Below are 23,174 nucleotides of genomic sequence, written 5' to 3'. Positions count from 1 at the left end.
CAGATAAAGTTATTCATTTTCTCACTGAGGGCGCTAGGGTCGATATCGCACATGGTAGTGACACGTGATGTCGGAGCGTGAGAGACTAATTGTTATCATTAACACCGCAGTAATTTGTAAAAACTGTTTTAGGAGGCTGCATGGAAAGCTGAAAATGAGAAGGTAGGAAGGCTTGTCACTTAATTGCATCAGCTGCGGAAAAAGTAAACTATACCAGAAATATCCGGGACTTCATTAAAATTGCATTTATTTTTTCAGTTTTGTTCAAGCCTAGTAGTTTATCTATGTATAATGATTGAATAAAATCAACCGATTTAATACCAAGTAATTAGCGGAAATATGAAAAATAAAAGAGAATGGATCTTGTTCTATATTATCTGGTATAATTACTTAATTAATAATAAATATCTAAGTTTTCAATATTTACAAATCTTCACAAAACCTGGTCACAGACAAACTGAAAACTTTTTCTTACCAATATTATAGAAAATGCTAAAATGGTCTTATAAAATGATACAATATTGTTTTCATAACAAAAGCCACATTTTTAAAATCTAGTTGCCTTTGGCGATTAGCTCGTTTATTAGGGATATTGGTTATTTTTAACTTAAGTTAAATTAGTTAGATGTAACTTCTTCATGACTCCGTCGAGCTACCAGATATTAAATCCCCGTTATTTTAAATGCATATATTCAGTGTGTAAATAAGCCTTTTTAATGGTGACTTGTCCCATAACACCATAGAGCTATTAAAAATGCAAAATGTCATCTAAATTTTTCTATATTTTAACTTTACTATTTTATTCGCTATATAAAATACACTCATATAAAATAGAATCCTTTTTCTTTAGCTTGTAACAATGAAAGAAAATTACACAATAAAATATTTGATGAAACAATGATAATAGTTTGAATTTCAAGGCAACGATAATGCAATCTATTAATGAAAATAAGGCAAACACTAAATACATTCTTTTTTTAGTATTTAAAAAATCACAAAAATTATTAAACTGTATCATTTAAGGGAAAGTCTTGCAAATTTTAAACTGATGTAAAAATCATTTTTGTGCTGTAATATTTAGGAAAGTCATCTTGGAAAAGCATCAAGATTTCGGTAAAATTTTAATCAATTAAAATTCTATTTAAAATTTTAAATGTTACCAAAGGTTGGTAAAATTTAAAATAGGAGTTGATGTATTGAAATATTGTAAATATTTGCAATAAATGTTTACTTCTTAATGTAATCATTTTTAAAACTATTGCAATTTATTATTAAATTTATATTCATTGATAGTTTACAATTTCCTTAAAAATCCCTTAAAATTAATGTTTGACCTTAAGAAATGCAATGATTCTACTCATAAAAAAGTTTTTTCCTTCCTTTTAAAACAAGAATACATTAAGAAAACAATTTATATTCGATTTCTTAAATTTAATACTTAAATATTTTTTTCCGTTTTTTTGCTGTCCGTTTACATTTATGTAAGTGTATTTATTTCTGAAATGTTGAAAAAATTTCTGAAATGTAATTTCGAAAAAATATATATTAAAATATTTTTCTTTTTTTATACTCAATATATAAAAAGAGAAAACTGTAATAGATTCCTGTCCCTAAAAATGATCCCGAGATATTGTAAAGACTTCTGATTTTATTCCTCAGTGCCTAAGTTTTTTTTTTTTTTTTTTACAATTATGTCTCCGAGTGTCTGTCTATTCTTAAGTATTTACAAATGAAACAAACAAGTTGAACTAATAAAATTGTGTATAAAGTTTTGCATCAAAATTGTAAATCTATGAAATTTTGAAAAGATGTAACGAGATGAAAATTTATCTGATAATCCATGTGTATTTGACCTCTATCTCCTCCTTTGCATACAAAGGGGTTTGCAAAGAAAAAAATGCAAAGGAGTTTGATGAATGAAATGCTTGATATTTAGATCAAAATCTCCCGTCTCTAGTAAATTTAGACTTAATTCTTTAAAGAATATGGCCGCGGTGGCCTGGTGGTAAGGTCCCGGCTTGTGAGCCGTAGGGTTTCAGGTTTGAGACCCGATTCCGCCAAAGAACCGTCGTGTAAGGGGGTATGTTGCACGTTAAATCCGTCATGACAAACGTCCTCCCGCTGGTGTGGAAAGGGGGTTGCCAGCTCAGGTGTCGCCCTCGTCATCTGACCGCGGTTCAAAATTACGAGGTCCGTCCCAAAATATCCCTAATGTTGCTTTACAACGGGACGTTAATATAACTAAACTAAACTAAAATCTTTAAAGAACTTTGTCATAAGTCTATCAGAAAATATGTGACGAAGATCTCTTAAAATCGGTAAAAGCTGTACAAGTAAAATTTGTATTTGGTCTTAAAACCAAAATTTTGGATCCAATCTTTCAATAGGAAAGGGAATACTTTTCTGAAACACACATGTGAATATTTTCACTGTACGATGAATCTAAGCTTAACAAACACCATATCATATAAATCAATAAAAAAAATCTAGGAGAGAAAATAGATGTTTGTTTGTTTGTTGTTGTTTGTTTGTTTCTTATGGCACTTGCCACAGACAAGCCCGCTGTTACGAAGACAGCGATTTAAGCCTGAGGGGGACGTCTCTTATTTTTTATAGCAGCGCCAACTAGGGCCAAGAGTACGACTTTGCTACTCACGCATCACTCATTCGCTTGCACAACCCCTTTTTACAGGAGGGCACATTCATACATCTCACAGATAGAACAACAGAAGAACAACCATGCCCAAACCGGGACGCCCAGATCACGGGGAAGACGCGCTACCCCTATGCCAGGACGCCGGCACATAGATGTTAAAGTTTAAAATAAAATCTTGAATAAATATTGAAGAATGAATGTTAAATTCTCTCATAGAAGGAACAGATTTATTTTTAAGGAAACAGTATTTTGATTTTTTTGTGAGATTATATTTACTTACAAACTTCAACAGAATAAATATTTTACAAGAATTTCCAATTAAATTACAAAAGTTTCTCTAGGTTTTGTTTGTCAAAGCAAAGTTTTTTGGAATTTCATGAAATTAAATGACTTCCTTTAAAATTTAACCATAAAATGTTTATGTAAATCTTACATTCGATATTTAATAATCTCTACTAGTAATAAAGGGAAATGGGCGTGTTTATCGGCGCTTTATATTCCAGACCGTTTGACCAACAACTACCGTCTTGAATACAGCTATGCTTCGGAAGATGGAAATGGGAGACTTATAAATAAACAAATATGCTTCAGAGGAATTTTTTTAAAACCCAAGAAACATTTTACTATTTTTTTTCAGACAATATTATTGTGTAAAAAAATGATTATTTCACCTTTTATAATTTCAAAAATTATGTTTTTAATGTTACCAATTTATTTATGCAATTTATTCAAAATGTTAACAGTTTTATAGAAGTATTTTGTGAACAAAACATTTTTTTGGACAATGTTCTATATCGTCGCATTGAAATTCAAACCGTTCATTAAATATTAATTATTGTACTTTATCAAATATTTAATCGCTGGATTTTCTTCCATCATTAACAAAAAGAAGATTATTATCTAGATTATTATTATCTATGAACTTTATATGAGTTATAAGAACGTGAAGTTACAATACGACATGCAATTAGAATTTAGATCACCGGGACAGTTATGTTTTAATTCTAAACAACCGGAATTTCACTGATACAAGAGAATTGTCATTGGAAAATCGCCGTTTGAACGCTCGTGGTAGATTTAGTATTAATGACATTATGCAGCCTGGAATTTGATGGTATTAAAAAAGTTTATTTATAGAATAAATACAACAAGTATCCAGCCGATAAAATGACACTAATGTCTATCCCAATTTGGTGCTAAAAATGCTTTTTTTTTAAGAAGTCATGAAAAAAACTATGTAAAAATGATTTTGATACCATATTAAATACCATCAACACTAAAGGTGAGCTAGATGGTTACAAAAGCGGCTAGTTAAACAGCTTTTTCCTTTAACTCTTTCTTATAGGTAATAAGTGTACTCCTTGAAAACGTACTTGATATTTTATAGAAACTTATATAATCGTCCATTAAGAAATAAAAAGATCATTGATATGAAATAAATTAACCAGTAACAGGAACATTTTAAAACTTCTTTCGAAGAAAGAAGAATGAAATTTTTTGGAATATTCTTATATAACATTTTTTGGCAATAGTTAAATATGATCTTAAAAAATACTGAATAATTCGAAAAAGTTGATTGATCTTTATAATCTAATGGGGAAGGGATGAGGTAGATTATTATGAGGTCGATAGATACCTTAAATTTTATCAATTTAATTAATATTTAATTAATTGCATTTAGGTTTTACATGAAAATTTACTTTTTAGAATGTTAAATGCAAAATCCATTGTTTGAACTTTGAGAACAATTTTTCCTCCAACAAATAAATCATTTTCCTTAACTCACATGATTGAAATTTATAAATAAAAAGATGTCAAGGTCCATCATTCCTGTTCGCAACAAAATTCCAACCGAAAAGAAATTTTCGAAAAATTACGCGAAAACTTTCGCTGCTTCAAATATTATTAAAATGATTAAATGTTGTCTTTCTTACGGGAGATTTCGAATTTCAACAGGCACAAGGAAATGCATCAAAATATGTTAATTAAAAAAATGTTAATTACGTTACTTATCATTTAATGACCATTTGGTAAGTTTCAATGTCCAAACTTACAATTTAGACGGATAAAACAAAAGGCTTCTGAAATATGTTTGTTAAGGCATTTGGCAAGCCAGTATCATAAATGAAAGGGGTGGGGGGAGAGTAGCGAGATGGTGACCTTGCTCAATCTCGGCCTTTCATGTTGGATAAGAAAAGATTTCTAAAAGAGTTGCGGTAATAGAGTAAGGAAGAAAGAGAAATAAGAAAGAAATATAGACTTTCAGCTGATAGTATTAGAAACAGAGACAAAGTTATGACATTATTTGATTTTTTCTCTTAATAATCAACAAACGAACTGATGCAGCTTATTATATCATAAATCGTAAATAACAATTTCAAAATTCGATAACAAATTTCTTTGGATTTATTGTTTTAAATATCAGTATAATTTTGATTTGATTTTTATTCATTTGGCAATGAATCCTTGTAAGGGATATTTTACAAAGTTAATTGAAAAGATGCATTTTTTCAAATAAGGCGAAACTATTCTTTTGAAATTTTTTTTTTGATAAAATATTATCATAATTAATTTTAACTATGAGATTTGTTTGGTTTGTTCCAGTATGATGGAATATTTTCCGCCAAACTTAGTTTTAATGATTCAAAATGCTTAAGCCATTATTTAAATAAAAATTTGAATGATAATTTAAGGCGCTTAAGTGATAAATTTTTTTCATTACAGCACGAAATTATATATGGAGGTGTTTTTTTTACTTATATATCAATTTATATAATGAAAGTGAAGATGCATACTATATGATTATTTTATTCGTGTTTATTTTTTAAGATGCAAAAATTAGATTTCAAACGAGAATAAATTGCTGTTCTGATATTCTGTAAACTTTAACTGCATGTCATTTGAATCTTTAGGAATATTTACCTAAGAATAGCATTAAGGAAAAAAAATATTTGAATTTAGTTAAGTTCCGATAACAGAAATATATTTTATTTTTAAATATCAAATTCTGCACCTTATTCTATAGAAAATATCGCTTAAAAAAGTGATAGGGTTTTTGTGTTTTTTGGAGACTTCTTTGGCGTTCTGAATACGGCTCTGGAGTTTTTTGCAACTGCTATATTGTATAAATTTCCTTTTAAATTAAAATATTATTTGTTTTATTCAAAATATTCTGATTAATAATCAGAAATAAAAAAATTATAAGTTGCTATTTAATTATCACTAACTGTAAACAAAGGGGCCAACATATAAATCTTGAGCTCCAATAATTATGCACTGCCGTAGAAAATCTTGGAGCATTCTTATATTTTCCTGATCTACAGATATCGTATAGCGTTTTTTATCGATATTATTTTACTTTTTTGGCTCAAAGATATTGATTGGCATCATCAATGCTGTTTATCCAAATTACTGAATCATATAACATTTTAATAAGGAAATATATGTGGGGAGGACAAGATTACGAATAATATATTTTTTAAAAAAAAAGATCTGTTAGAGAGCAGCAGAAAAAAAAAATTGAAATTTCTCAGCGAGCTATTAAATTATCAGAATCATCAGCATCAGTTATTGAATATGCACTGAATATAATATCAAGATTATTAAGAAAATATTAGAAGAACTTACATGATAGAATTTGAAATAGCAAATAGTAGCAAACACCAAGGGATATCAATAGTGAGCTCTATTGAAGTGGAATTGTTTTCGCTGAAAAATTGCCGTTATCGGCAGATTATTTTATTACCATTGCGAAGTTCAATAAAATAGTTGTCTAAAAATGAATTTGAGAATTCAGATCAATTTCATCCAAAAATATGTTTTTTTATTAGCTATCAAAGGACTTCGAAAGAATGGTTTTTGATAAAATTTTAATATATATGTTTGATTTTTGTAATAACAGCATAATCTTTATTTTATTAATAGAAAAATACTAAATATTCATATTTAATAATATTGAAAGTTATCAAATCAGTAGTATCATAATTGCGGCTAGGAGATTCCAAAATTTTCTGTATTCTGTTATTTTGTTTTATGAAGATTAAATACACAATGAAATGTGGTATGCAGCAAGTTACAAAATGTTGGCTATTCATTTTAATTGCTAGAGCTACCTAATACGATCCAAACAAAAAGTTGTCAAATTCTTATAAATAAATTACAGATAAGACAATTTATTCATTTCAAAGAAGGCGATAGTAAGTTTTTAGTAAATATAAATTATCATAAAGGAAAACAAAAGACTAATTATTTATTCAAACTGTGACAATTCCTTCACATTGAGCATATTACTCTCGCAACGGAGTAATCGCACACGGTTTCGGAATTATTTTTGACATGGTGCAAGCCAAAAAGGGCACCGATAGAATGAGCATTGTATGATTTTATAAAGCACTTCAATTTATTTTGGAAAAACATACCATTTGTAGAGTTAGAATAAAATTTAATGGACCCATTGTTATATTTTCCCGAAAAATTTTGAAATTCTGAAAATGATTTTCAGACATATTTTTCATCTTGGAAAAAAACTAACTTGCATTCAATAAAATGGAAATAAGAAATGGAAGGTATTTGCCGATCAGATATTTTTAGTTTTGATGGATTTTATTTCATTTTCAGATTAATTCCATGGATTTACTTAAAGGAAGTAAGAACTCTTAATCGGCAGTTTAATGATATTTAAGCGAAATTCGCAAATTTCTTTCCTAATTTTAAAATTCGAAATGGGAATAATTTACTATATTACATTTGTTATATTTCTTAATTCATGAAACGAAATGTATCTTTATGATTAGAAAGAAAAAAAATCAGTTTTCTAATATAATTCAATATTTTAGGAATATGCATTTAATATTTAAAACGTAATTTTGTTATTTTGATCAAAAATATTTTTTTTTCTTAAACCTCCCAACAATGCAATTAGATGTTGCCGTTGATTCGGAATTTAGCTATTTTATAAGAAAAAATGTAAGTAATTTAAATATTTCGAAGGTATTTTCAGAAATTATTGTGTATCTGAAAACTGACAGGACAAAGTTCCTGAAAATATTCTAATATCTTTAAATGATTTTAAAAATCTCTTTGAATTATTTTATATATTTGATATGTTGAACTACAATATCAAACAAAAACATATATTCAAAAAAAAAAAAAACGCCTTTTAGCAAATCAGATCTTTAAATCTTATAAATATAATTAGATGCAGATTGGTTTTGAGGTAAAAAAATATTTGAGTTTAAATCGCTAAAATACAAACTAAATTTCATACATGTTTGTAAAGTCAATATTTTCAAGCATTCAAGATTTTGCCTATAAGTAAAATGGTAAATATTTGCTCAGAAAAGTATCTGTCAGAATATATATAAAGTTACATCGTATGTTTACGAAAAGCATTAGAAAACGCCTTTCATTAAAGATTTTAGAACTTCGTCTACTATTGAATTTTTCTTAGGAAACATTGAAAGAAAAAGAACCCTGGCATTTTTGAATAAACACAACAAAACAACTGAAACTTTGAAAACAAAAATCCCTAACATTTCTATGGTAATGAATATTTACATACAATAATATTGACATAAATAATTTTTAAGTATTATAAGGATTAATGGAGACTAAGGAATAAAAGTAATTTTTTAACAAAAACCTCAGTCTATAAGCGAAATAGAGATTCTAATATATTTTAAATAACTTAGGATACTTGCTGAAATTCATTTCATTCAAGACTCATTTATACATTTATATTTAAGAAAAACTGTTACAGAATCTGAATTTTTATATTAAAATTTTATGCTATATAAAGATCTTAAGAGGCAATGCAGTTCTTGTTTGCGACTCTAAGCACTTACACAAAATAAAAGCATCAAAATAATATATTCATAAAAGGAAGAGTCTTACCTTGCGTATTCCAAAAGAGCAGATGCTATAAGGAAACAATACACAGCAGCACAAAAAGGATACGTTTTGCAAATGAAATCCAAAGTGGAACTGAAAGACGGAATGGACTGGAAATCAAACATCCGTTTCGACGGCCACTGAGACGGAAGAGGAATGATTGTTGTTTGTATGGCCAGGATTCGAGCGCTTCACCAATCCTGGAGAAGGGGTCGTTGCCGGATCGGCAGCCCCCTCCTCCATCTCCATTATGTCCGAAGTAGATTCGCTGAGTGAGTCTCTCTTGAGCTTAGTGCCCACAGTACCGGGAAGGTAGGGGCAACTAGTGACATGGTTGAAGTTCTGCGACTGCATTTCCTCCTGGTCCGTCTCGCGGTGGTAGAAGTAGTTGAAGTTGGACACAATCACAGGCACGGGCAGGGCGATGGTGAGCACACCAGCAATGGCACATAGCGAGCCCACAATTTTGCCCCACACGCCAACGGGCCTCATGTCTCCATAGCCCACGGTGGTCATTGTCACCACCGCCCACCAGAAGGCGTCAGGGATACTCTTGAAATACGAACGTTCTGAGTCCGCCTCTGCATAGTAGACGGCACTCGAGAATAAGATCACTCCGATGAACAGGAAGAATATGAGCAAGCCCAGTTCTCGCATACTGGCCTTCAGAGTCCGACCAAGGATCTGCAGGCCTTTAGAGTGTCTGGACAGCTTGAAAATCCTGAACACTCGGACGAGTCTAATGACTCGTAGAATGGCCAATGACATGGCCTGGTTGTTTCCTGCTCGTTCGTTCACAGACACAATTGGTAGCTCTGTGGCCTTGGCCTCGGCCACGACGGTAGCCAAGGTGATGAAGTAGGGTATGATGGCCACCAAATCGATGCTATTCATAACATCCTTGAAGAAATTGAATTTATTGGGACAGGCGAGGAAGCGCACCAGTAGCTCGAATGTAAACCACACGATGCAAGCCGTCTCAATAATAAAGAAGGCGTCTGTCGTCTTCGGCACCTCATCCTCGACGACTCGTGTCATGTTGTTGGTTGTGTTGAAGAGCTTGTAGTGCTTGAACTCGGGCAGCGTCTCCAGGCAGAAAATGAAGATGGACAACAGAATCACCACCACTGAAATGATGGCGATGACTCGGGCCGCCTGCGAACTCTCCGGATACTCGAACAGAAGCCACATCTTCTTCTGGAGCTCCTGCTCAGGCAAGGGCTTCTCCTCCTCTTTGATGAAACCCTCGTCTTCACGGAACTTGTTGAAGGCCACTTCTCCCAGCTCGTAGAACTTGATCTCCTCGGCGAAGACGTCGAGGGGCACGTTGACGGGCCTCCGCAACCGGCCTCCGCTCTGGTAGTAATAGAGGATGGCGTCGAAGCTCGGTCGGTTGCGGTCGAAGAAATACTCGTTGCGTAAGGGGTCGAAGTACCGGATGCGACGGTGGGGGTCACCCAGCAGGCTGTCGGGAAACTGATGCAGCGTCCGCAGCTGGGTCTCGAACCGGAGGCCGGACACGTTGATGACCACCCTCTCGCAGAAGTCGTGGTCGTGCGGGATGGGCTCGAAGTGATGAGGGGAGGAGGTCTGCTGTGTCTGCGGCTGGCTCTGCTGCTGCTGGTCTGCACCGCCCAGCTCCTCGCTGCCCAGCTTCGGAAGCGACCTGGGAAGAGAAGAAGAGGAGAGGCGATGAGAAACGCTGCCGTTTCCCTCCTTGCTGCCCCCAAGCGAGGAGGTGCGGCGCGGCCTGAGCACGGGGGTCACACCCCATTTCTCGGCGAACTGTATCCGCGAAATCTTGGCTCGGAACCTCCGCCAGCGTGCGGAAGTAAACGCGAAGCAGCGGCTAGTATTGTGGTCCGTCGCGGCGATGAGTGAGTGATCCCACGGCAGACCAGACACCGAATGACGGACCGGGGCCGCAACAGAAGCACAGGGGGCGCTACCCGAATGACGTCACTCTCGCATCAAACCCCCAGCCCCTCTTCCGAGCCTCTCTCAAGATCTTCCACCGCAGGTAAAAATTGCACCATCAGTTGATCTAAGAGATCGAATGTATTGGAAAAGTTGATCTCACCTGGAAGAGTGAGAGAAACTCTCCAGATGAGTGGAAAGGGATGCACCGGTCTCACTGATTTCGGAAAAGAGAACTGCGGATAAAATATCACTCGGGTGCTGCTTTTAGCGAGATCGATAATTTCGCGGATTACTAGGAAGTTGATCACTCTGTATCGCAAATTAGTTCTCCCTTTTTTTTACGATAAACAGCGATTTAAATATTGTTCATTGATTTAAATCGTGACCTTTCATTGAATATTTCTTTATCAAAGTTATTTAGTTAATTGAGAAGAAATGTCATTTTTTTTATCTCGTTTTTTTTTTAATGTGATAAGTATTGTTACATAGATATGAAAGGCAGAAAGCAGTTAAAAATACTTTAGCAAATTTAAAAGTTTTTTTCTTGAAAATTTTTTTTTCCTAAAGCACAAAGAAAACATTAAACTAAAATACAAATTTAGCCCTTAAATTAAAAAAAATACCAGAATGCTTAGTTAAGAATACAGCCCCGCACATTTTACGAATTATATAATCAGAACTTCTGAATATATTAAAAACATTTGAAATTTATTTATAAACAAATAGGATATATAGACAAATATAATAATTCTTTTTAAATATTTTTTGAAATCGCAATTAACAATATTATAAAATAGAAATTTATTTATTATGTTTAAATGCACGAAGAACATTTTCACCTAATTCCCTCAAACAAGAGTAAAAAAATCTGCTTTGTTTACTTTTCTCTTTTTCTGAAATTGTAATATTAACCTCTAAGAAGAAAGTCAAAGAAAAGAAGGCGCGTATTCAACTGATTATGACTAAACATTTATGGGAAATTCATTTTTTCGAAATACCTGCATTAGACGAAAAATAAAACAAAATAGTATTTTTGATTTATTATTAAATATAATTGTACGTTCCAAAATATAAAGTATTTTAAACCAAGTTTATCAATAATCTTTCTATTATTCATGTAAGCTATTTGAAAAAAAAATGGTTATATTTACTACACTATTTATATTTTAACTAAATTTAGCTTTTCTGAAACAACTTTTCTCTTTCTAAATTTAATTAGTAGTAATGTTTCTAAATGTAATTAGTAGTAATTTCTAAATGCAATTAATAGTATTTAATCCCTGAAAAAATTTTATATTTTAATTATAATTGCCTTACAACACATAGTTAATAAGAAATTTCATATTATTAAAATTAAGTATCTTGGATGCATAAATCTTGAAAAATACATTAATTCCCTTTTGAATAAAATACTTGCATTAACAGATTAATTTTGATAGTAAGTTTTATTCTTTAAATCATTTTTAATCGCCTATCACTATCTAAATAAATGCATTTAAACTAGTCTTACTTTCATCATTTAAAGCATGTGAAGGAAATTCTCAAACAAAGGCACTATTAAAACATTCAGTTATTACTATTCAAACTATTATATAAAAGAAAAATATAACTTTCTCAGAATGTTACACGCGAAATTTTAAATAAATTTCTATCGTTTCCCTAATTAGTGAATGAACTTCGCGATGTAAAAAAAAAAACTTCTTTTATCAAAAGACATTTTTACCGAAAAGTCTGTTAACCGAAAATCAAAGCTAAGATATTAATTTCTGAATGATTACAAGATTTTTTTATTTACTTTATTCAAACGGAAAGGAATTTTCTTTCTATCTAAAATATTCAAACCAACTACATTGACAATAATTAAAAACATTGCATTACTTCAGACAAAAATTATTTATCAAGATATATTGTTTATATTTTTAAAAGATGAAATTCGTGAAGAGTAAGTTCGAAAATATATATTTGTTATTATAAATTTGCCATATTTTAAAATAGTCATTAATTAGTTTTGAAGAAATATCGAATATTTTGAGTGTTCATCAATTTCGTAAGTGAATTTCCATTCTGATTTTTCAGGTAATTTTTCACTAATAATAGAGTTTTCATAATCACACCCCTTATATCTTTCTCAATACTTATTTTCTTTAAAATAGAATTTTATCGATTGTGAGGAAGTTAATAACAGAAAAAAAATTATGTATTGGAAATTATTTTTTATACATATTATTGTATAAAAAATAATTAATTATTTAATCTATTATTTAATCTTGAATTAATTAATTATTTAAATTAATTATTTAATCTTATTGCGAAATGTAACCCTTTGCTCTCGGATGGGCACCTTATAACACGGTGTATCATTTTGATGTTTTATTGATTTATTTTTTAAATTTGATTATTAAAATACCTGCAGAATAAGACGAAGAATTCATTTTCAGGGAAATCCAACTTAAAATAAATATATGTAAATACATATATTTTTTTGAAGCAGAGTTGTGGCCGAAGAGAGGGAAGAACCTTTAAGTTTTAAATCCCGCTTTTATTCCATCCTGCTGACGAACTGACGTCCGTTCACATGCGATAAAAGAGGGAAAAAGCGACAAATATTTTCCTGGTGATTACATACCATGAGATTCAGATAGGGATTTCTTTACACGTGTCGATTTAGGTAAAGGAATTATAGGGATCTTTTAAAAAAATTTGTTGAGACGACAAGAATTTGTTAGATCACTCGGAGCTTGGGAACCGCTGATTTAAGCACTTTTACAGACCTTTTGCTGTATTAATTAAACAAAAAAGGGGGAATTTGAATAGGAAATAAGAGAACATTTTAAAATGAAGTTAACATGAGCTAAATTATGATAAAAATTAGGAAATTAACTAGGATTTAATTTAGATTTAGAGATATTTCATATATATGTTTATTTTTGGAGACATAAAAAATCCTTGTATTATGTTAATAATTATGCATCGAATTATTTTTCTGAGTTCAAGGGGGAAAATTCTTATTTGAGGTCGAATCGTGTATGATATTTTTATATAATTTTGTTCAACTTGTTTTTGTCATGTTAGTAAGAAAGACATTTCATGATTGAGTTTTAATTTATTTTCTGATAAGGAAGTATTTAAAATTTTAAGCCCTTTAGTATTCTCGATTACAATACACTACTTCAATGTTTCCCGAAATTAATTATCAGTAAATTAATTAATTTTATTTAATATTTAATCGATAATTGCGGTGCCAATTCTTACTGAATGGTACTGGGGTACATGATGCTGAGAATAAATTGATCTCGAAGGTTTATTATGTTTTAAATAAGGAATTATAAATTAAGGGCTAGAAAGTAGAAAATATCTAATTAAAACAAAACAAAACAAAAAAAATCGAATATCTAATTTTTAAAGTAGAAAAAGTGTATAAAAGTGTGTTGTTAAAAATTGTTTTTAATGAATTTATCAATTATTTCTAATGGGAGCAAAATTCATCTTGTTTGATTTACAATTAATTTGAAACTATAAATCCGTGCTATTAATGCGTGTCTGTGTGTTGATATTTTACAGGATTTATTGTTAATAAATTTACCACAAAAGGCTTTAGAGAGTGCAAAAGTGCACCTCAAAACGATTTTTTTAAAAAGAATTACTTAATTAAAAATTCAGCATAATGCTAATTTTATCAGCTAGAATATTAGTAAATATTAATACCACAAAATGAATTTCACACTAAAATTAATTAATTAAAATTAAATTAAATTTTAAAATACAAAAAAAGAAAACCTTTTTAATGTTACTTTTATATTTGCTAAGCATTTTTTCTGTAATATTCATAAACATTGCAAACTATTTTTGCTTACATTTTACACCGGTACATTTAATTTTTGTAATAAATTATTCAACTCATTTTTATTGTTACCTAATATTTTATTCCAGATTTTTACCATTGTTTTTCCAAAAAAATATGCTTTAAACAAGGTAAAATATTTGGCATTTTTTTAAAAAATAGAATAGTTGTAATTTCGAGCTTCTCTCGAAAAGTTATTAATGGAAACTTTTTTTTTTAGTTATACATTTCTAAATACTGTTTCTCTTTTTTGTAATTTAATTGATTTTGTAAGAATATATAACTGGTCTTTAAGCTTTAAGTTTTTATTATACAGCATAAAATATTTTTACTAAATTAGTAAACAAAAATCTTTTAAAAATATTTCTCGAAATAATGAAACGTATGCTATTATATACACAAAAAAAATTCCGATCTTGCCCAATTATCCCTATATATTTTATAATATTCTTTTTTTTAACAATTTTCCCTATAATATTCCTGTGTATTTTACCATCAGGTTCCACTTCAGCAAACTAGGCTTTATATTATTTGAAGTTGAACCATTTACTGTATCTGATTAAAGATGGTGGCAGACAAAATTGGATAAGAGTAATGGACAATGAACAGAAAAAATCTTTAAAAATATACTTGCACGTCTGTCAAAATTTGAAATTTAAAAATACTTTGCTGGAAAAAGCATTGAAAGTAAAATAAGCATTAAATATAAAATAATTATTAAATTAAATTTTTTATTGAAAGTTTTTTTTCCCAATAATCTTTGAGAACTGGTTCATCACAGAAAACAATTAATTAATTATTCTCTCTATCAGATTAAAGCTCAAATACTGAGCTAATTAACAATTAGAAGGAATTGGGTAAGTACATAGCGAGGGAATGGAACAGTTTTTTAAAATGCTACATATTTTCCAAAATTTGAAGATACTAAATCAAGATATGCAAAATGTTTTTATTGAAATTATTTGAACTTAATAAATTTGAGAATTGATTGACCCCTAAAGGCTCTTATTAAGCAAATAAATAAAAAGATCCGTCCCTCCCCCCTCCAGTACGAAAACTCGAAAATACCACCATATATACTCAAAATAATTGTTAACGCATGTTGCGTAGCACATATATATTTATATCATATCCATATATTATAGTAAATATAATTATACTCTTCTGAAATTTGGATTACAATTGGATTTTTTTTTAATCCATGAGTAAGATTGTTTAAATTTTTTTTTGCAAAATATCCGTATTTTTAAAAATGTAATTTATAACCAATTCAAAAAATGCAATAATGTAATTTTATTAAGTTGTTTATTTTTAATTTTAATGCCTACGAGGATTTTTTTCAATTTATTTATTTCTATTTAATTAATTTTATTTTTAGTATCCATTTATTTATTATATAATTTAGACAATTCTCATTAGTTATATAGACACCGAATTAAAAAAAATAATCTATAACTAATAAAATTCACTAAGTTGTGAAAGATATATTATTTTCCTTGAAAATTTAAAAATTTGAAATAAATCAACATTCTTTTTAATATCTTGTTCAACCACTTGATTCTATTAAAAACAGAGAATGAGAAAAGCTACTTTTCTTTTTAAAATTAAATAAATCCTGAATAACTAGATATTTCCAAAAGTATGCTAAGTTTAACCATTAGCATAGACCTATACATTTTCTTCTAAAACATCTCGGAATATCCGACCGAAAATCCGACTCATTTCTTCAAGAAGTGCAAATTATACTTAATCACGATATGGGGGGGAGGGGGGTTTACTGAATTAAATTTTTCACCAGTGAAATTGTATCTTTACTTCTTCTGTATCCCACCAGCCCTAGAGTCTATTTTTAGCACACGAAAGCCATTTTCTCCATTTTCACTCCCTTTATTGTTTTATTTTTCCCTTCTTTTTTTTTAAAGGGGAAACCCTTTTCTTCCAAATAGCCCAGACTAACAGTCCTGTGAAAATGATCGTATAACTTTTTCAAACCTCCCTTTTTTTTTAATGGAAAAATCGAAAAAGTTTTAATTACCACGATAAAGCTGGAAAAGTCGAAAATCAGTTGGAGGTTAAGTGGGCTCTTAATCTTGCCTTTGTCTTTCATACAGCTTTCAGAAGCAGTTTCTAAAGTTCGTTGTATTTTTTTTCTCCCTCTTTAAGCGATGCTAAAATATTACCGGAAATTTCGATGTCTGCAGTATGACAAGAAAGACAGTTGGCTATGCAAAATGATCTAGTTAGCGGTTGCTTGATTTAAGCGTCAATTAATTTTTTTCGGTAAACATAATGAGTATAGATAAGAGCCTCTGTTATTTGTTTTTGTAAAAAAAATTGATTGAATGCGAACTTTTTTATGTTACACAAATTATTGCTGCCATTCTTTGTTATCACTTTATTGTTGTATTTATTTATTGAAAATTATTTATTGGAGTTAATAATAAGTTTATTCAATAAAGGATTGAAACTGTTTGTGCAATTATTTATGACAGAGAATTTGTTTTTATCGCTTGTAATAATAAAGAAGAAAGTGTGTGCATACATGTTTGCGCTTAGTCGGGATCACTATTTTATTTAGAATTACCAGATTTGATATATTTATACATTACAGAAGGGAATAGGTACCTCAGAGTAGTTTCTTTGAAATTCTTATTAGAATTTCAATTAATTAAAAATAAATCTTGATATTAGCTTTTCCTAACATAATTCTAAAAGTATTATTGCACAAAAATTATATTTTCATTGTTTTAAAATGCAAAAATTGTCTTTTTAGAGTTATAATTTTAGCTGATACACTATTTTTCCTAATTATTTTATAATTAAATATTCATTTATTTAATTTTCAGGGGAAAATTTGATTCTTACAATGTCATCTAACCCACTTTGAATGGAACATCAAATATTTAATCGCGTGATTTTCTGCCATTATTGAAAGCTACGAATGTTCCTACTAATTATCTACGCTGTTTACATGGAAAACCAGAAAGTGAAGTTTTATTACCTCAGAAAACAACGTACAAATTAAAATATATTATCCAGACTACGTAAGTTTTTAATGGCATTATTGACATCATGGGATTAAACTTCATCAAGAAAGTTCATCAGTATAATAAACAGAACACGTAGAAAATAATTCGCCTCTAAAGCATTCCATATCTGAAAACAAACCGGACCGATGTTTATTACTACCTAATTTCTGTTGCTTTTGATGTTAAGACAGAGATGCATAGTAAAATCTGTAAGTCAGTATTTCTCCAAGTTTAAACTTTTACTGGCATTTCTTAGCACTTTTCACAATAAATGCAAAAATTTTTAATGTTGTTCAAAATATAATAAAATGAAGCCAAATATTTTAAAATACAATAATAAATATGAAAATATATTCATGAGGAATAAAATATATAAATAAAGAAGAACATATGAAATAATAATAAAATATATGATAAGGAAGAAAACAAACTGATTATTCATTTTGCCGACAAAAGTTTTAATAACTATTTATTATATAGATCAAGGATATTCATACTTTTAAAATAATCGTAATTGAATTTTAAAAAATCATATCTGTTTCGCACTTGATTCCAATTTTGTATTTCGAGTTCAACTCAGTGATGTAAACCTTTACACTGGTAAGGTAAATATGATTTAGAATTAGTTTTAGTTCCACTGACTTTTATCATTTATTCCTATAAGTTTGGTCTTAAAACTTCCTAACAGCTTTTTCCGAAATTTATGAAGGTTGAAGTTTAATCTGTTTCCCATCGCGTCCCATAATTTGCAGGGACGTTTATGTTTATTTACTTTTTAATATTAACGAATTGCATTGTATCATGCTATTATCAGGTAATATATAATCACAATTCGCTTCGTTTTAAAAATATTTGAACTTATTTTCAAATGTTGCGTCGAAATAGTGTTTAAAGAATTCGCATTCAGACAGTTAGATGTTTAACATCAAATTGACAAGAAAATTCAGCTTCATGATTTAAATATCTATAAAATGAAAACTTTTTACATGTTTAATATTACAAGACAATTTTAGAATTGGAAATTCTTGTAAGCAACATGTGATCACGTGATCACTTCTATGAGTAGGAATCTCGATTACTGTTGTCTTAAAACAATTTATTTTAAATTTTGCAAGTCTGTTTTATCCGTCGCTTCGCAGTAGTCTAAGCCATACTTGGTTCGATTTGAATAAAGTTCGAGCTTGCATATTTTTTACATTCATTAATAACTCAAATCTGCAAAATAAAACCTTTTACAATTGTTTTAATTTTTACAAGTGATTTTACCTGTAATTTCCAATGTTTATTCCAAAAATTAAATGCATTTTTTGATATTAATTTTTACAAACCAATGTCATATTTTGGAGTAAAAAAAACGATGATGAGTTTGATATTTTTCAATGCATGCTTCACGCACTCACGCACGCACGCACGCACGCACGCACGCACGCACGCACGCACGCACACACACACACACACACACACACACACACACACACACACACACACACACACATACCTAAAGATTAATGTTAAATGACTTTATGGAAAAGGTTACAATCTCTTAGAGCAACGTTTTATCATGTGAGATCATGATGTTGTTTTGGTTAGAGGGTTTAGAAGCTCGAAATCGCGTAGGCAATGAATATTGAAGCTTGAAATTATATATTATTAATACAATAATATATATATATATATATACATAAAGAGAGAGAGAGATAGAGACCGATAGAGAAGTCTCGTGATTGTTTCAAACCCATTTAAACTGGTTAATGACTTAAATGAATTAAGGCAAATAATAACTTAAAAATAATAAAGTTCTCACATGATAACTTGAATTTGCGATCGTAGATTTCATTTTCATTTTTCTAATATTTTTTTTCTCAACTTATTTTTATTGTTCCTCGGAATCATCTATTTTCAGCATTCAATAGTTGGACAAAATCAAATTGATATTTCATCTTCTCTATATCACTTTCTATATTTTTAATGAAATCCTTCACTTTTCTCCTTGAACATTGCCCCTAAATTCTCTGAATAATATTTCAAATATAAAAGCGAAACATGACCTTTGAAATACGCAAAAATATTTTGAAAGTTTCGCAAATTGCTTCTGCAATAGATATATACTTTCAGTTTCTGTGTTTTTCTAGAAAAATAGCTACTAATAGTTTTAAAAATTATAGGTCTATACCGTAAACTTTATCTTAACTCCTAGCTAACGGAATGAAGCCAAGCATAGAGAAGACTTCACAGTGTAGTAATATGAATTACCATAATGCTTGCTTGTCCCGGCCAAAGGAAATAGCATAGAGCAAAGAGCAATTATGTCGTAAGCTTAAAAAAAACTAAGTTTTCTTTCAATTATTATTATTAAGGAAGTTAGAGCCTGTTGTAATTCGGGCAATTATTTTCAGTAACTCTGCATTTTAAAATATTTTATTCATAGATGCTTTCAGTCATCAAAATATTTTATTTTCAAATCTCCTATAACCATATAAAATGATTAAGTGAATGATTAAATGAAAAATCTGTAATTCCACAAACAATGGGTTGAAATATAGGAGTCTTCTTTTCCAAGTAGTAGATAATTATATCCAAGAAATTAGGAAATTTTTATTTAAAATAAAAAATTTCGAATAATTCCTTCAATCTTAATCCATGTCGGTGTCTTGTATAGTTAGGGCGGTAGCGTTTATCTATAGTAAAGTGACTATGTTGAATTTATTGAGGCGTTATAATGCCACTACTGGCCAATTAGAAAAATGCACACTATATTTCTATCAAACACAAAAAAGTTTCATGGAGTTATCGTAAATCGATGGAAATATTTGCGATTAAAATTATGAACTTGACGTGACTTGAAAAAAAGTTCAAATTTATGTTGAAAAATACATTCTCTTGTAGTTTCATGCAATTTTTCAGAGTTAAGCAACTGCGAAGTGAAATTTAAACAACGAAGGAAGTAAACAAAAATAATAATTTAAAACATGAAATAAAACACTGGGAGGGGGGGGGGATGAGGTTCCAACTTAGAATCTTCACGATTACCGTTCAATTACTTATCAATCAAATTCCCTGACTAAGATCTCGCGACCATACAGCTACGAAAGTAGTTTGACAATTTAAACATTTTTATCCAATGGAAACAAATACGCGTTATTCAATGTGGGGCATAGGAAAAAAAATAGGTATTAGCAATAACTAAATAATTAAATAAAAATCCCTTATATGAAACTATCGGAGAAATTTTTCAACTTTAGGTTGAACCCTTTTTCAAGTAATTGAAAGTTCCTTATTTTAATCTCAAATATCTCCGTCAGTTTTACGGATAATTCCACGAAACTTTTCTGTGTTTTTGTTATGGTACAGCGTACATTTTTCTAACCGCAGTTTGTGGAAAATCTTTTTAATTTTTTGAGTAAGTGTTTGTAACTTTTATCTGACTTCTAGAGGCGTCGTAGTCTCTCTCAATAAATTAAGTATAGTCCCTTTACTATAGGTAGATGTTACTTACTTCACTGGTTATAGGAGACGCCGTTTTGAATTTAAAAGACTTAAAAAGACTTTACTGATCGCCCTGTTTATGCGCTTGATGTAAACTTGTCAATTGTTACAAAAATTTCATTCATTTTAATCAGACTTTATTCGGTTTAGTAACAACAGTTGATTAATGAAATTTAATTAAATTAGTATATCTGGCTAAATTAGCTAAATAACTACTTTAGCCAGATATACTAAAAGACTGTTTCAGAAATTCTAGAGAGTAAAATTTATTTAAGTTAATTTAATGGTGTAAGTTTTCACTTGCTGAACTGAATTCATTTGATGAACTATAAAAAAATTCACAAATTTACAATGTACATTTAAGACAGCAATGTATTAAATTTTCTTTTTATATAAATGAAAATAGCTAATATTCTTTCTTAATATTAAAGGTGAATATGCGTATGTGTATGTGTATGTTAGTGTTAAAAGCCAGGCCGTTTGACCTAAGGATTCGATATGAGAAATTATTATGAAAACACTGGATCATTTGTTTTGGGATTTTTAAGAACTTCAATAAATTAAAAATTAAACAATATTTTAAAACTAAAAGGATAATATTTGCTTGCTTATAGAATAATGAGCATTAAATTAAGAATCAATGATTTAATTGAAATTAAACACAAGATCTATTTTCACTAACTAGCTTATTTTAAAAGGCGGGTAGTATTAAATAAGTATTCATGAAAAAGAAATCATTGCCATGTTATAGTTGGTGGGAAAATCTTATTAAAATTAGATAAACCCTGCATAAAAGAATGTTTGTTGAAGCTGTAACTCACTTCTACATATTAATAACAACAATAACAATAATAATAACAATTAACAAATGATATACTAATAATACGAAATTAATAAATTATAAATGGTGTTTACTCTTTGTTACTATTTATATTTGTAGCAATTTATTATTTACCAGCAGGCTAAGAGTACACCATTATTTTCCACGAGAGAGCTCTCATCACGACATTCTTGCCTATGTTTACAATCTGGGGCATTTCATGTTTTTTCCCCTTCTAGTAAAGAAAAAACTAGAAGGTTTAGTTTTAATTAACATTAATATAACTCTAGTTTTTTTTCCCTTCTAGGTGCAAAACTTTGCGCATATTTACAATCTTACAATTCATTCTACATTTCTGTTATCCAACTTATTGCTATGTTCTTCATACAAATAGACGATCAGCTTATATTACAATGAATTCTATCCAATTTGTTTTAAGAATTGACAATTTTAGGGACAAAATTATATCCAAATTGTATGCATCCTTCCCGTTGAACTCTTAAATCAACCTTTTCACATTTAAATTGAGGACCAGACAGACAAGCAAATACATGATGTGAAGATAACATATGAAATCCATTCATCTTTTCCGTTTATAAGTCATCTTGTTCCATGACCGAGAGGCGTAATTTTAAGCATGATTTTAATTCAGGGAAGTATAAAGCTTGGAATTTCACCCAAAACTCTGTAACAAATTTTTTGACGATTACGATAATGTGAATATTCAATTATCTGGTGATGTAATTTTTTTGTAATAAAGTTGGAATATCTACTAAAACTAAATCAAATTGTCAACCCCGTAAAAAGGGGCCAAAGGTGCCCCCCCACACATATCTTTATTAGTAATACAGATAGGGAAGAATGTTAATTGAAAAGGAAATATAATTTAATTATTAATGTATAGATTTTTTCAATAAGTACTATTATTATCTTTTGAACTTTTTATTTTTTTAAAGGCAATTCAGAGAATAATACTGCTGAAAAAAGTAATAAGATGAAAATTATGCCCAACACACACACCTTCATTAGTAGTACAGACAGGGATTAATATTAATTAAAAATTATAATAATTTAATTAATATTTTTTATCTTTTCTCAATTAGTATTACTACATCTTTCAAACTTTTATTATTTGAATATAATTTAGAGAATAATTTTGCAAAAAAGTAACAATATAAAATTTATATACAACACACACACATATTTTTATAAGTAAAAATAGAGATAGATATGTTACAGTGAAGCTGTAAAATCATCTGCCTATCAAGTCAAAATTTTATATATAGGCAGCCCCTTCCCCAATTATCAAAAGCATTTTTATTTGCGATTTGTTTTAAACCGTTTTATGAATTCTCTGTGGTTACCGAATCTCCCAATTGTGCGGATAATCTGAAGATAATAAAACTTGTTTATCTTTTTATACTTCATATTCAAGGAAGTAAGGAAAAAATAACTCTATGTAGGTTTTATGGTCGGATAGCATTGCTGCTCTTTGCTAATCGGCCAAAGAACTGTATCGCTGATTGTTGCAAT

The 23,174-nt window shown here is 29.7% G+C and overlaps 1 protein-coding gene across 2 annotated transcripts in view; it reads right to left on the bottom strand.

Annotated features, from left to right (window-relative positions):
* LOC129963968 (potassium voltage-gated channel protein Shaker-like) overlaps positions 1-23,174 on the bottom strand; it is a 390,523-nt gene that overhangs the window by 177,395 nt on the left and 189,954 nt on the right. For both annotated transcript variants that reach the window (XM_056078616.1, XM_056078608.1), the window contains exon 2: positions 8,612-10,211. In XM_056078616.1, coding sequence (XP_055934591.1) covers positions 8,663-10,211 — 1,549 coding nt within the window. In that variant the 3' untranslated portion in view covers positions 8,612-8,662. The remainder of the gene's footprint in view (positions 1-8,611; positions 10,212-23,174) is intronic.

This window comes from Argiope bruennichi, chromosome 1 (genome assembly GCF_947563725.1).
Source record: "Argiope bruennichi chromosome 1, qqArgBrue1.1, whole genome shotgun sequence".
Classification (NCBI taxonomy): domain Eukaryota; kingdom Metazoa; phylum Arthropoda; class Arachnida; order Araneae; family Araneidae; genus Argiope; species Argiope bruennichi.
This window is presented reverse-complemented; position numbering and strand designations above follow the sequence as displayed.